Raw genomic sequence first — 14486 nt, forward strand, 5'->3', positions numbered from 1 at the left:
GATGTTTTCATATTATAGAGGAAAGTTGGCTGTGCCTTTCTTGTGGTTACAAAGAAAAAGGTGGCAGGAAACATTGTTCTGCCAGTGAAATCTGTTTAAAAAGCTCAGATATACATCAAAATCCCAAAAAACGCCTGTAATTGAGGCCCAGTGAATGAGTGAGAGCCACACTGCACATGGCAGTGTACCCAAATGACAAAAATACCAAAACTTTCCTATGGAAGGAAAGAATTTCTGGCACATGTGGAGCATCCATCATGGCCAAGGGCTTTCTGTGAAGCTTTTGTGCCATCCCAAGGTCTGGAGAACGACCGCGGGAATGACGGCGGGGACCTGAGGGCGGCGTGGCCCCTGAGAGATGGGCGTGTTACAGGCTGAAGGGCGTGGTCTGAGTGATGGGCGGGGCCTGGGTTGAGGGGCGGGGCCGCGGTTCCGGTGCGCGGTGGCGGCCGCGGGATCGGGCCCGGGGTCAGGATGAATGAGGCGGAGGGGCTGCGGCAGCGGCGGCCGCTCCGCCCGCAGGTCATCACCGAGGACAGCCCGGCGCAGGAGGCCAAGGAGGGCAGGTGGGGCCCGGGCGGGACGGCCGCCGTGAGGCTGCGGCTGCAGGGCCGCGGCTGGGCCCGGCCCCGGAGCGCTGCCCGGGAGGGCGCACACACCGCCCGCATGGCGCGGCCGGGCCCGGGGAGCGGCGGACCGGGCTCGGAGGGGCTGGGAGGTGCCCCGGGGCTGGGCAGTGGGGGCACTGGGGGCACCGGGCCGCTGCGGAGCGGGGCCGCGGTTTGCCGGCTTGGCTGGTGCTGGGCACCCGCGGGTGCCGGCCCGGAGCTCTGCTCCTCCTGGAGGGGCTGACGGTGAGGAGGGGCTGGGACAGAGCCTCACGTGTGCTGCCGACCTGCAGGAACGGCTTTTAACAACAAAAAAATGGGTTTTGCCTTCCCCTGTGTTCCCTTCCCTTCCCTTCCCTTCCCTTCCCTTCTCTTTTCCCTTCTTCCCCTCTCCTGTTTATCTTTTGCCAGACAAGCAATAACAGTTATCTCAGCGCGGCTTGTGCAGGTTTGTTGTGGGTGTGATTGAGTCCTGTATAATTGTGGTTTAGGGTGTTTATGTGTTGGTAATAGTTTAAAGCGTAATCTGCGAGTTTTCGGCTGATCTGCACGTGTCTGGCCTAGTAAACAGTCTGTTTGTGGCTAAGTTAAACAAGGATTCTGTTTACAATTTTCTGCTCGGGAATTTTACAAAATCACTTCATTGTGACTAAAGGCAGTAGCTGTAATGAGGGAGTGGTAGTGTTTGCTTTGCCTTTCATTGCATAAGGTGCCTGATGACTTGTAATGCTTTTGTTCACCTATTACAGCTCTTCTGATTTGAGTACTCTGCAGATTCTTATCTCTGCCCTTCGGGGTCATGAGAATGAAAGGATGATGGCTTGCAGTCCATCCCTGGTTTTGGAGGAGAGCATCAGCATCTCTGAGCTTGAGAGGCTGCTCCTCCTGCCTTCAGCCTCTCTTGGTGCTCAAATCAGTTGAATTTCTAGGGCTCTATCACTGACCCAGAGTATTCACTGGGGCTGCTCTGTATGGAGAAAATTCCTGGGCCTGGCCTTTTTCTGGCCGTGGCAGAAACTCTTGAGGACTGATGCTTTTCCAGCCCAGCAGCTAATCTGCCCAGGGGATGAGGCAGCCTGGCCTCCTGGCTCTGGTGACCCATCTTGCCAGTTTACTGTTGTCTTCAAGAGCTGGTTTAATGTCTTGGCTTTTTAGTTGTAGTAACAACTGAATTGCTGTAATTATAGCTGGAGTCCTGGTAAGTTGCTTTATTGAGATTTGTGGCTGCAGGCCATGTTAATTAATCACAGACACACAATTGACTAAGGTTTTCTGTTTCACTGTTAGTGGACCTTTACCTCAGTGATTCTCTCCAGTGACTTTGACAGTGGTCACTATTCAATATTGTGCAGATTAAGAAGGATTCTGAGTAGATTACTTTTTAGTTTATTTTTTTGTAAAGCTTTTGTGTTTTATTTAAATTTTTGTGGTTTCAGCAGTATCTAAACTAGGTCTTGCAGTTTGCAGGCTTGAAGTGTGAGTTTGCTTGTCACCTTATTCTTCCTGCCTTTTTTCCTTTATTGTCAGTTCCTTGCAAGTTTGCTTGAGGATCAGAAATATGGTCCTTACTTAATCTTTTAGGAGCTTTAATTAGGTTGGCTCTGGCAGATGAGTTCCCATTCTGTTCCTGTTCATTCCCAGTTCCTTTTTTGTGAGCTGTTCTCAGCTATCACAGAGGTGCTGACAGTATTTTAACCTTACGTTGTTGAGCTTTCATCTCTTGAAGGACAGTGGACAGACCAGGCTGAAATTTTTTTGTAAATTTGGGGATTGCCTTTTATGCATACATCCTACTCTCGATTCCAGATCCAAGGAGACACAGACTGGGAGGTTTTTGCTTCCTTAAGACATCTCCTGTTAAAGCTGGAAGTGCTTAAATCCTGCCTAAATCCTGTTGCCTTGTTCTGTCCTTGCTGTTCTCACTGATAATCCCAAAGGTTACCTTGATGCTGATATCAGTACAAGTGCATGTGTGTAGCTGCCCAGTTGGGATATTTGTGCTCTGGGCAGTGGTTCATATTCCCTGCTGTCTGGATTGACTAATGAAGGACAAAACAGTGGAAGAGGTCCAGGGATTAGTGCAGCACCACCAGGCACTGTTTGTCTTTATTGGACTGGTCCTGTCAGGAGCCTGGCTTGCCTGGGCCAGTGAGTGGTTCAGAACAGCTAAAATTAGATGTGCTGCTTTCCCAGTTCTAGGCTGGGATTTGTTGGGCTTGGCTCTCTGCTTTTCCCTGTAAATGCCTGATTGATTCCTCTAAAACTTGTAGAGAGCAAAATGCAGTTTTCTCCCGTGGAAGAAATTTTTACTTATTTTATTGTGTGTTTTAATGGGTAAAGAGAAAATAATTAATTGCTTTTGTGTTCTGGGGTTTGAGTTTCAAACCAGTGCTCACTAAGTTAAGCAGCCATTCATTTAGCTTCTTCTGTGTTTGTTGTTTTAGGGGAAGTTTTTATTCAAAACCATTACCTAAACTAAAGATCAAGTTCAAAAGGCATCAACCAAACCACAACCAAAATATCCTGTTTCTCAGGTGGTTAGTTTTGGTTTGGCTTATTTGTTTGTTTGTTTTTATTTTAGTCAGCTGTAACTTGTAGCATGAATGAAACTTTCACATAAAAATATTCAGCCTTTTATGCCAGTATCCTGAGACCTTTCTCTTATCCTAATATGTTCAAAATGGACCTTGAAGGTGAGGATGGTGGTTGTGCAAAAGTGTTCCTGTTTCCTTTTCTGAAGAAAAGAGGCTGCTACAGATGTTTTAAGGACTGTTGTATCTGAAAACAATGTTAATCCTATTTCTTGTTTGGTTTTGGCAGTACTTACAGCAGCAAGGTGTTCCGTGTCACCTTCCTGACTTTGGCTGTGTCCGTGGCTGTGCCCCTGCTTGGAGTGACTGTTCTCCTGGATTGTCCTATAGAGCCTCAGCCCATAAGGTAAAAGGTTGTTTTGTTTTGAAGCAAATGTTCTGCAAGCCTGACTTCTCCTGTATGCTCTGCTGTTGTTTCAGCAAACAAGAGCTATCAGTGCCAAGTGGTTCTGTCTGGATTGAGGAACTGGGGAGTGATTGCAATGTTATCCACACCCAGTCTGTTTCTGAGCCAGAAATGTGCAGTTGTGTGTCCCTGCTGATCATGGAAGGAGCTGAATTACTTTCTTTAATCATTAATCTAGAAAATTATTGTCTGCTACCCAAGCTGTCAGTGCAGCTTGTGATTACACAGGTGCACTCTTGCCTTCTGTGAGACAAGAACTGCATTTTCACTGAGGGCCAAGGGCTCAAGCCGCTGCAACACTTTTTGAACTATGCTTTTTGTAAAGGTAAGTCAGGTGTGCAGGAGTTGGCAAACTGGGGGAAAAAATGATTAAATATGTTGCTCAAGAATGTTTGCATTTTGTGCAAAGGATCACATGCTCCTCCTGTTTTGCAGCTTGAAGGAGCCTCCCCTCCTGACAGGTGTTTTAGAGCCCAACACCAAGCTACGGAAAGCTGAGCGGCTGTGGGAGAACCAGCTGGTTGGACCAGAGTCCATTGTCAATATTGGGGGTAAGCACTGACAAGAACAGCTTCTAAAGAAGGCTCTTTAAATGTTGTTCCATTTGTTCAGCAGCAGGCCTCAGATAACAAACTCTGGGAGTTATTTTCAGTGTGCAGGTTTTCTAAAAGTTATTGTGTTATGCAGAAAAACCTAGGTTGTCTATGCTATGTTTAGTTTTTCTCCTCTTTCTCTAGGATTTGTTGGGCTTGGCTCTCTGCTTTTCTCTGTATGTAATCTCTCCTATGTATATGTTTAGTTTTTCTCCTCTTTCATGTGTTTGAAATAAATCTTGTTATCACATTAGAAATCCCTGTCTTCCAGGACTGAGACCATCAGCAGTGTAGTCAGGGCCTACTTACATGTGGAGGAAGTGGTCCCATTTTTCATTTGGGACATTCCTCTTAACTGGGAATTAATATTTAGAACCTACTGCCTGTTCTTTTAAAGCTCGTTGCTGCTGAGTGAGCTGAATTTTGTGGTGTTGGTCTTTGCTTTTATGACAGGAAACAAATCTCAAATTGATAAATAGCTTATTTACATTTTAATGCTGTTGCACAATATCATATCCCATATTCAAAACTCCCCCATATTCCATATTAATAACTCTAAAAGCTTGGATTCTTCTTGCAAGAAGTCTAACCAACATAGGTGCCACTTTTCTCTTGTGGCAGGTGGGTTCTTCCCAAGTCACAAACCCATGCCACCTCTGAGCAATTTTTTAAAGAGTTCCTTGTCCTTCTAATCCCGTGAGATCCTCGTAGTTTAGCCCAGCATTGTGCAGGAGTTGTTTCTTGTGCCTCCTGAAAGAGGGGTAAGACTTGGAAATACTCTTAACCCCTACTGAAACATCCTTCAGGATCAAGAGGTGCTCAGTAGGTGCCATATAATTTATTTTCCTTCCACTTATCTTCTAATTTATTAGTAAAATATTTGTAAGAAATTACATTACCCAGCAAGAAGCTACTGTAAATTCTTTCCTCAGGTTACACTTTCTTACCTGTATCTGCTAACAGTGTGCTAAAGGGATTGCCTGAAGCTATTTATTTTTTATGTTGCCTGGTTTCATCAGTCTTGTTGGAAACTCTTTATGGAAACCTTCCTGCAAGGGACAGCTGACCTATGAGTGAAATAATCAACCAGACTGGGAATAAGTTTTCTGTGAATAAATGAGCTGAGTTCTCCTTATTCCCTACTCCATGCTAGTAGAAGGATGCTTGCCAGTATTGTTTTGTGATCAGCTTAATCACACAGGTTGTTTTTGCAGATGTTCTGTTTACTGGGACAGCAGATGGGAAGATTATCAAAATTGAAGATGGGGAAATACAAACAATAGCCAGAATTGGCCATGGCCCTTGTGGTGAGTTGACAGCTCCTGAGCACAGTGTGTTTGAAAATGTCTGGGTCCAGGGCATGTGTTGGTTAAGCTGTGTTCAGTCTGGATTGCAGGTGCACATCTTGTTCTGCAGAAATATTAATGTGTTTGTATCAGTGAAGTATGAGTGAAAATATTGGAACATTGGAAGGAAGAGTAGAACAGAGGGCCAAAAGAATGGAAATGGGTGGTTTTAATAGCAAAGCACACAGTTTCCAGCAGTAAAATTTAAGAATGCAAGGAGGTTTTGTGTCCTGACTACCAGGCCTTCACCGTGGATGATGTGCTGGTGGAAGATCCTGCATCTTAACATTGGGAGGAAGACAAGAGTGAAGTGCAACACAAATAACATTCCTTTTCCTGTTAGTCCATTCAGAAAAAGCATCTATCTTAAGAAAAAAATGGGCAGCAACTTGGTCTAATATTTATGAAAGCTGAAGTCACCAAGATTCTGAGCTGAAGGGCCACCTCATAAAAACTGAGGACTTCTAAACAAGTGTGAGTGAGTGAACTCAAGCTAATTTGTGAGTGGGAAAGTGTCTTGGTTTAAAACATTTATACAGACAGGACACTCCACAATGAGTTATCTCTCCTTGTATTTTTAACCTTGTCTTTTTCACCAATAAGGAGAGATGAATGTGAGGAGATGTAAGTGAAAAAAATAGCAGTTCACTAAAAATAAAACAGCAACAACCAAGATAACAGTAATAACCACTAGATACAAATGTGCTGAATCTTGTTGACAAAGAAAAACAGTAACCAAGCCTCCATGATCACAGAACCCCCTCATCCCCCAAACAACAGCCACCAGGGAACAAGGACAAAACAGAAGAATCCTCTCCAAAACCAGTGAAATGCTGCTGATCCATCTGCTCCACACCACCTGAGAGGAGCTCTCCTGACAGTGGCAGCTGGAACTGGGTCAGTGGCTGGGACTCCTGGAGAGAGGGGATGGTGCTGGTGGAGCTGTCCTGGGTGGCAGCAGCAAAAAAAGATCTGAAGGAAGCCTCCTCCGTGGCCCAGAAACTGAGCAACCAGAAGGATGTTCCAGAATCCTCCAAAGCCTGGAGATAAACAAACCTGCCTTGCACTGCCTGACTCAAGAGAACCTGCCCCAGACAGCTTTCTTGGCAGCCTGGCCAAAAAAAGCTGCAGCCTCTGCTGCCAAGCCCTGGGGAGGACAGGGGAGCTCTGTGTGCCTGTTCCTTCTCTTTTAGAGGGACCCCAGGTCACCCAGCTCTCTTCTTCCAGTTCCTGGCTTCCAAAGGGACAGCAGTCATCTTGGGCAGGTTGGTGTAGGGAAGATATGGAATACAATACACCTCTTTTGGGTTACCAGGACAGCGACTTACTTAGATATTTTTGAAAATGAATATCACTTTCCCCCATCTATGGAATTTTACCTTGCATTTTGTTGTGCCTCTTTCCCTTCCTGTGTTTGTAAGCACAGTGGGAGTTGTTGCTGCACTTAGAGATCCTGCATTGGCCATGATATTTTTGTTTTCTCACTGCTAAATTGCAGCTATTTCTTGTGGAATTCTGCACCTCTTCCTGAACAAATTATTTGCTTCATTTAATGGGATTTCTGGAACTGAGTGAGGAAAACTGGTGGCAGCTTATTTATTACAGAACCATCTCTGTGGGGAGCTTAATGTCCATCTCAGCAGTGCCTGGGCAGCCTGAGAAGCCTGGCTGGTGTTTGTTGGGACTGAGGGGAGTTTTGTTTGTGGCAATGATACAGAAACTCACCTGAGGTGTTTGTTTGGGACTGATGGGGGCAATGACACAGAAATTCATCTGAGGTCCTGCAGGCCTGTGCTGATTGGCAGTTAGAAATGAAGGTCAGGAATTGTTGCTGTCCCTGTTAGCTCTCATTGACATGTCCATCATTTATTCTCTGTAATTTTATGTGGATGATTAGACATGATTAGACTCTCACGTGATTAAACTCTGGGCTGACTTGGCAGCACTCTCTTGGCTGCCTGATAAGTAGAACTGCCTTGGTAGGACAGCTGATGGGAAACTGGATTTAGGCATGAATGTGGGTGGGAGTGGGTGTGAAGAATTACCTTTCTCCTCATTTCCATTGGGCTTGAGCAGCTTGGGAGGGGTGGGAAGGATGTGCTGCCCTGGTTCTTTGGGGCCAAAGTGGTAATGGGGACCCTGGACTTCTGTGCTCCTTGAATTTGGAAGTGGAAAGGCTGTAGCCATCTGCAAAATTTCTCTTGCTGAGGTTTTCAGTTCTGAAGTTCTTAGCTCTTCAGGACACAAATATCTCCTTGAATTTATCTAAATTCTTCAGGTTTGCAGAATTCTCCTTCCTCCTCATATAGAAGTCTTCAGTGCCTTTGTCTTGAGAAACTAGCTGTTCATGACAATGTTGGACCTTTCCAGAACAAAAAGGGTTTTTTAATTTAAAAGCTATTTAATTCTAAAAACAGATCACACATACACCCCAACCTGCATACAACTGCTTCTTTTGGAGAAAAAACATTTTGTTAAATCCAATTTTTTGATTTTACCCCACCTTGGGCAGCTGTTAGTTACTAGCCTGACAGATTCTATGATGATCTCCAGACTAGTGAAAACACAACATGGGGATACCTGCTTCACTCCCACCTAGTAAAGTAGGAATCATTTTTAAATGAATGTATGTGCCATATGTATGCCATAGAGCTTTTATAAGCCACAGTTTGAGTTAAAGGTCACATGTGCAAGCAAAGGAAAAAAAAAACCAAACCAAACCTCAAATATTTTATTTATTATTTTATGTATATTTTCTTCTCTATTTTCCATCAGCCAGTGATGCCTGACTGCTTCTCAGGAAGCAGGGCTGCAGCACGTGTAGAGTTTGTTTAGGAATGCAAATGTAAATAATAATTGCTTCTCCTTCCTCCTCCTTTTTCTTAGCTTTCATATGTGGCATTGAATGTCCCTGTGGTCACTTTGGGCCAGCTGTCCTGGCTGTGTCCCCTCCCAGGACCTTGCCCACCCCCAGCCTGCTGGAGGGAGCATTGATGCTGTGCCAGCCCTGCTCAGCAGTACCAAAACACCTTTTTAGCTGCCTGTGCAAAGCACAGCACTGGGAGGGCTCTTCATCCCAGCCAGACCCAACACACCTGTGTAGGCACCCTGAATGCCTTGTATTTATTTCTGTTTGGAAAACCATTTTAAAATTGTTTCCTTAGGAGGCCGTGGAGATGAGCCAACGTGTGGAAGACCACTTGGCATGAGAGTGGGGCCAAATAACACCCTGTTTGTGGCAGATGCCTATTATGGACTCTATGAAGTTGATCCTGATACAGGTATGACTTTTCTGCTCCAAAGTTTTCTTCCACTGACAGATCTGGGCTTCATTTGCAGTTTTGCCAGATGCTGCAGGCAAAACAATGTCTGTCTTTTTTTGTGAAGTGATTTGAAGCTGTCTGGGTGAAATGAGTCATGCAAGAACTTGATATTTATTTCCCTGTAGCAATCACTTCCTCTCTGTGTCTGGCTGTCTGCATCAGAGCTACCAGTGACTTATCTTCTGGTGTTACATGGTTTTTGTTGTTAAAATTGGTATCCTAGGATCCATGAATAGAGCTCTGTTGTAGCTGTTTTGGCTTTCATAAAAGGAAAAGAAAAAGATTGATACAGAAAACCTTTTGTCATGTTTGCTGTACTTTTGTTTCTGCCTTGATCTCACTGTGGTAGTGAGAAGCTCTTCACTTCCCTGTAACCCAGATCCACACAAAGTAAAGAGAGATGCATTTTGGTGTGGCTACATTGTGGGTCTTTTTTTTCCTTCTTTTTGTATCCAGGTGAAACAAAGATGCTTGTGTCAACCACAACACCCATAGAGGGCCAAAAGTTGTCATTTGTAAACGATCTTACAGTGACCAGGGATGGGAGGAAGATCTACTTCACTGACTCCAGCAGTAAATGGCAAAGACGAGACTACTTGTTCCTGCTAATGGAAGGCACAGATGATGGGCGGCAAGTATCTCCTTCCCTGTCCTGCTTTAGGGCAAATTTGGGAGAAAACCTCCAAAGGGGGGCCCCTCCAGAAAGCAAACCCACACAGCCCCTCCCTCCAACCAGTTCAGGAAGGATTCCTCAGAGAGAAGTGGAAAGAACCTGTTTATTTAACAGGCACAGCACCCCCAGCACACAAAATGAGCAATACCAGATGGCACCACTCTGAAAAAGGTGACAAATTCAGAAAGTCTCTCTTAGGGGTGGTCACTCTATTATCAGTCCCTCAGGTGCTGGGGTAGCTGCACCACAGGGTGCAAACTCTCAATGTTTCCAGGTCCCAGTCCAGAGCAGGTTTGAGTAGGAAAGGAAAGGAAAAACAGTCCAGGGAAAAATTTGGGCTGCTTAGCTAAATTAACTAATGAGCAGAAGCAAAAAGCAGAAGCAAAGCAGAAGCAAAAACCAAGCAAAAGGCAAAAGCAGCAATATGTATTGCCCCATCTCTATGTCCCACCAGCCATGGGAGAGCAGGCTGATAAGAAACCAAGACAAAACATTCACTCTTCAGAGCCAGTCTTGAAGGCACAGTGTAGCCATTATATTTTCTGAAAAATCCTTTCCTTAGGATTTTTTCTTCTGAGAGGCCTCAGGAACAAAATGTAAACAATGATTATCTGCTGCTGTGGAATGCAACAGGTGCATCTGTGATTGGTCTCATGTGGTTGTTTCTAATTAATGGCCAATCACCGCCCAGCTGGCTCAGCCTCTCTGTCTGAGACAAGCTTTTGTTTCCTTCTTTTTCTATTCTTAGCGGGCCTTCTGATGAAATCCTTTCCTGTATTCTTTTAGTATAGTTTTAATGTAATATATATCATAAAATAATAAATCAGCCTTCTGAAACACGGAGTCAGATCCTCATCTCTTCCCTCATCCAGGACCCCCTGTAAACACTGTCACAGCACAGAACATAATATCCAGCATAAACAAAACACACAAATGGGGTACAAGCATCATAACATCACCCTAGGACACCAAGGCACTTCACTTGCTGTCAGCTCAGCTGTAGGAGTGCAATTCACCACTTCCTTGATCTTCACATTTTTTCTTTTTATAAACCCACCTATGTAAACATTGCACTGCACAGGGGAGGGTGAGGGAATTTTGTGCGTGTTGCTAATGAGACCTGCAGCAAAATAAATGAGATTGCCCTTTTTTCTTCAAGAGGACTGGCATGGAGCTTTGTTTTAAAAGGTGTTAGCATTGCATTCAGCACAAATCCTTCATGAATGCTGCCTTGTTATTTCCTGGCTGTTCTGCCTTCTTAACTTAAGTGTGGTGCATGTGAAAAAAGATGGAATGCCTGAAAAATGAAACACAGATGCATAAATATTCATCTTCACTCAAAAATGTTTTTTTTTTCAGCCTCCTTGAATATGACACAGTGACAAAAGAAGTGAAAGTCTTAATGGTGGGGCTGAGGTTTCCCAATGGTGTGCAGCTCTCTCCTGCAGAAGACTTTGTCCTGGTGCAGGAGACAACCATGGCTAGAATCAGAAGGTGAGTATGACTTTGGAATTATTACTAATCTATGTAGGGATTGTTTAAATAAATGAATGGAATGACAAACCCTACACTTAAGTTATGCCTGGTTAAAAATGACAAAGATGGTGACCTTCCTTAAAACTTAATTTTTTTATTTCACTTTAAACATCTGGGTTGAATAATCTTTCCATCATGGGCTCCTTAAACACAGTGGAATAAGCTGGCTTTTTTCCTGGGGAGAAGTGTGGGGCGGTGCTGTATTTCCCTCTACCAAAATAATGGGAAAAAATTATTTTTTAAATATTGGGACTCTCATTTATTATTTAAACTGGTTGAGTTAAGATGTTCTAATCTATTATCTGTACTTTTCAGGTATTATGTGTCTGGGCTGATGAAAGGTGGAGCAGATATGTTTGTTGAGAATATGCCTGGTCTTCCAGACAATATCAGGTTAAGCAGCTCTGGAGGATATTGGGTAGCTATGGCAGCTGTGAGACCCAGTCCTGGCTTTTCTTGGTTGGACTTCCTATCTGAAAAAACATGGATTAAAAGGATGATATTCAAGGTAAAAAAAAATATTAAAAAGAATTTTTTTTGAAAATATCACCTTTACTAGAGGAATGGAAGTGATAAATATTTGTTTCTTCCTCTTCACAGGAAGATTTAAAAAACATTAGGAGCTGTGGTTAAAACTGTTGTTGCTTTCCCCTGGTAGAACAACCTTTATATATTAATAGTAAAATTTAACACTTGCTTCTTTAAGTAGCAGGTACACATCTCTTAAGTTGCCTTCCATCTTGATCTTAGGAATGAAAAAGAGACTATGTCTAACCATGCAGCAAGACAGGATCTTCATTTGGATATGTGAAGACTTCACCTGAAGTGCCTAAACTGCTTATTGCCAGGTGTCTGAAGAGCATTTGGGAAGTGTGAGCTGTTCCCATGCCTGCCCTAGGCACCCTAGGAGACAGTGTGCACCTTGTGGATGGTGTTAGGTGACATTTCTGGTTCACTTCTGCCTGTTTTTGTGTCACCCTGCTTTAGGATGAGCAAGGATAATGTGGTTTTTTTAAGGGCTAAGGAAACAGCATGGTGCTTTTTAAACAATGCGAAGAGTTGAAAACACTTCTGTCCTCAAAAAAATAAAAAAGAGCAAGCAGTGCTTAGGATTTCATTCCAGCTGAACAAGGTCTGTGCTGTCCCTATCTCTCCTGGTGCAGTGCAGGAGCTCTGAGTGATGCTGAGGGGAGCCTGGCATCAGCTGCACCAGAGCAAGCTGCTGTCTCCTGTGTGGGCAGCCTTTCAGCCTGCCTCTGGAGCAGAGGGAGCTTCTGCTGATCCTTTTGTTTCTCCTCCAATTGGCTTTACAGATATTGATGTGTTAACCCTGTGTAAGAGTGTTCACTCAAAATGTGTCCTTGTGTTCTTAGCTGCTGCTTCTGAGGAGCGTGGAGTGGTCTTTGCCTGTGTAAATGTCTGAGATCAGATTGTGGAGAGCAAAGCCTTTTGTTGATTTTTCTTTCTCTTTCTTTTCTTCCAGTTGCTGAGTCAGGAAACTGTGACAAAGTTTGTGCCCAGATATAGCCTTGTTGTTGAACTCAGTGAGACAGGAGCCTACAAAAGGAGCTTCCATGATCCCACTGGGGTGACAGTGGCTTATGTCAGCGAGGCACACGAGCACGACGGGCACCTCTACCTGGGATCCTTCCGCTCTCCCTACATTGGCAGACTTGATCTCCAGCACGTCTAACTGCCTGCCCATGATGAGTGCCACTGTCCTGTGCTGCTCCAGAGGTGCAGAGGGAGCATGAGCTTGAGGCAGTGTGTGACCAAGTGACAAAAAGTGTGACAAAAAGTGACAGACTGTTACGGTGCAGCAGCACTGTGGCAATAGGAAGAGATACTGTACCTGTCCTCTGTCTTGGCTTACTGCTCACACTCTGGGGCTGGCCTGTATTACTGTTCACATCTGAGGACTATGGGAGACATCTTCATTCAGTTCTTTGTTGCTCCAAGGAAATCCACTGATTTTCCTGTGCCCAGCCTTGTTTGGAATCATCTTGAACAGACACCATCATGTCGCCTTTCATGCAACTGTGTGTCCTCTTACTCTGGAAGGAATTGTGATGGATGGAGTTTAATTGTGTGTGATTTGGGTGGAAGAGGGTGGCTTGCATGTGTTAATTTCTGTTTTAGTGCCTCCTGTCCAGGAGCGATTACAGTGCATGTTCTAATGTTCTACCACGGTGCTGTGGTAGAGGCAGCAACATCCAGGACATGCCTAGCAATCCAGTTATGCCACTGGGTTTCTTCAGTCCCAACCTGTGTAAGTAACATCAGACATTGCAATTAACTGTTAATCAACATGCAGAATCAAATTGGATCATTACCTGTGGACTCCTGTGTTTCTTTATAGCATTGAGGTCAAATGATGAATGAAACTTGCATTTTCTGTGTTATTGAGGACTAGTTCCAATGGGTCTCAAAAGGACTGTTGTAGTATTTCTTCCATGTTTTACCAGGTCCTGAAAGTCTCCTGTTCATTATCTATGTGACCATTCCAGGGAGAAGAGAGCTAGCTGCAGGAATCCTCTTCAACATGCTTTTTATGGCGAACTGGTAAAGATTTTGGGGAAAATTGGTGTCTGAAGGTGGATGTGGACTCAAATAGCACCTGTAAAATCTGCTGTTGGTGGATGAGGAAGGCTTTGGTGGCAGTTTTTGGAATGCACGTCCAGGGACTTCCTCTATTAACAGATACTCTACTTGATAAATGTGAAGAATGCTTTGCTGCCAGCTTTGCAAAGGAAAGCCTGTGCTGTTACATTTTGTGGCTGGAATGGCTGGCAGCACAAAGGAATTCCAGACAAGAACTCAAGTTTTGTAGAGGAGCCAGGGATGAGGGGGCTTTGATGGACCTTGTGCTCACCAGCAAGGAGGGGGAATGTGCAGCTCCAGGGCAGCCTTGGCTGCAGGGATCATGAGGTGCTGGATTCCAACTTCCTCAGGGCAGGGAGGAGGGTGCAGAGCAAACTTGCTGCCCTGGATTCAAGAGGGCAGACTGGCACTTTCAGGGATCTGCTTGGTGGAATACCATGGGATAAAGCCCTGGAGGGAGTAAGGAGCCAAGAAAGCTGGTTGGTCTTCAAGGATCACCTCCTCCAGGCTCAGGAGTGATGCATCCCAATAGAGAGGAAGCTGGGCAGAAATGCCAGGAGGCTTTGTGTGGATGAACAAGGAGCTCCTGGACAAGCTCAGACACTAAAAGGAGGCTTGTGGAGGGTGGAAGCAGGGGCTGTAGCCTGGCAGGAATACAGAGAGGTTGTCCCAGCAGCCAGGGATCAGGTTAGAGGAGATAAAGGTAAAGATAAAGGAGGTTAGAGGAGATAAAGCTCTGAGAGAATTAAATGTGGCCAGGGACATCAAGAACAGCAAGAAAAGCTTCTGCAGGTGTGTGGGTGATAAAA

General features: G+C 44.7%; 1 protein-coding gene across 2 annotated transcripts; it reads left to right on the forward strand.

Annotated features, from left to right (window-relative positions):
* The first annotated feature begins 412 nt into the window (after window positions 1-412).
* APMAP (adipocyte plasma membrane associated protein) lies at window positions 413-13408 on the forward strand. Of its 2 annotated transcripts, XR_008483979.1 has the most exons (10): window positions 413-566; window positions 3429-3545; window positions 4041-4156; window positions 5413-5505; window positions 8709-8825; window positions 9324-9498; window positions 10900-11034; window positions 11392-11584; window positions 11827-12014; window positions 12560-12642. XR_008483979.1 is itself a non-coding variant. In XM_054290581.1 (9 exons), the coding sequence occupies exons 1-9, from the start codon at window positions 475-477 to the stop codon at window positions 12767-12769; spliced, it is 1248 nt and encodes a 415-aa protein (XP_054146556.1). In that variant the 5' UTR covers window positions 413-474; the 3' UTR covers window positions 12770-13408. The 2 variants fall into 2 exon arrangements, 1 of the variants encoding a protein (XP_054146556.1); XM_054290581.1 differs by lacking the exon at window positions 11827-12014 and having other exon boundaries at window positions 12560-13408.
* The last annotated feature ends 1078 nt before the right edge of the window (window positions 13409-14486 follow it).

Source organism: Melozone crissalis, unplaced genomic scaffold (genome assembly GCF_028551555.1).
Source record: "Melozone crissalis strain CALT ecotype California unplaced genomic scaffold, PUWL_Pcris_2 ptg000081l_1, whole genome shotgun sequence".
NCBI lineage: Eukaryota > Metazoa > Chordata > Aves > Passeriformes > Passerellidae > Melozone > Melozone crissalis.

Bases quoted from the DNA above. Each gene is read 5' to 3' on its own strand.
- APMAP (XM_054290581.1), top strand. From the start codon at position 475: ATGAATGAGGCGGAGGGGCTGCGGCAGCGGCGGCCGCTCCGCCCGCAG. The intron at 3,546-4,040 runs GTAAAAGGTTGT...CCTGTTTTGCAG, and splicing joins ATAGAGCCTCAGCCCATAAG to CTTGAAGGAGCCTCCCCTCC. The intron at 4,157-5,412 runs GTAAGCACTGAC...TTGTTTTTGCAG, and splicing joins GTCCATTGTCAATATTGGGG to ATGTTCTGTTTACTGGGACA.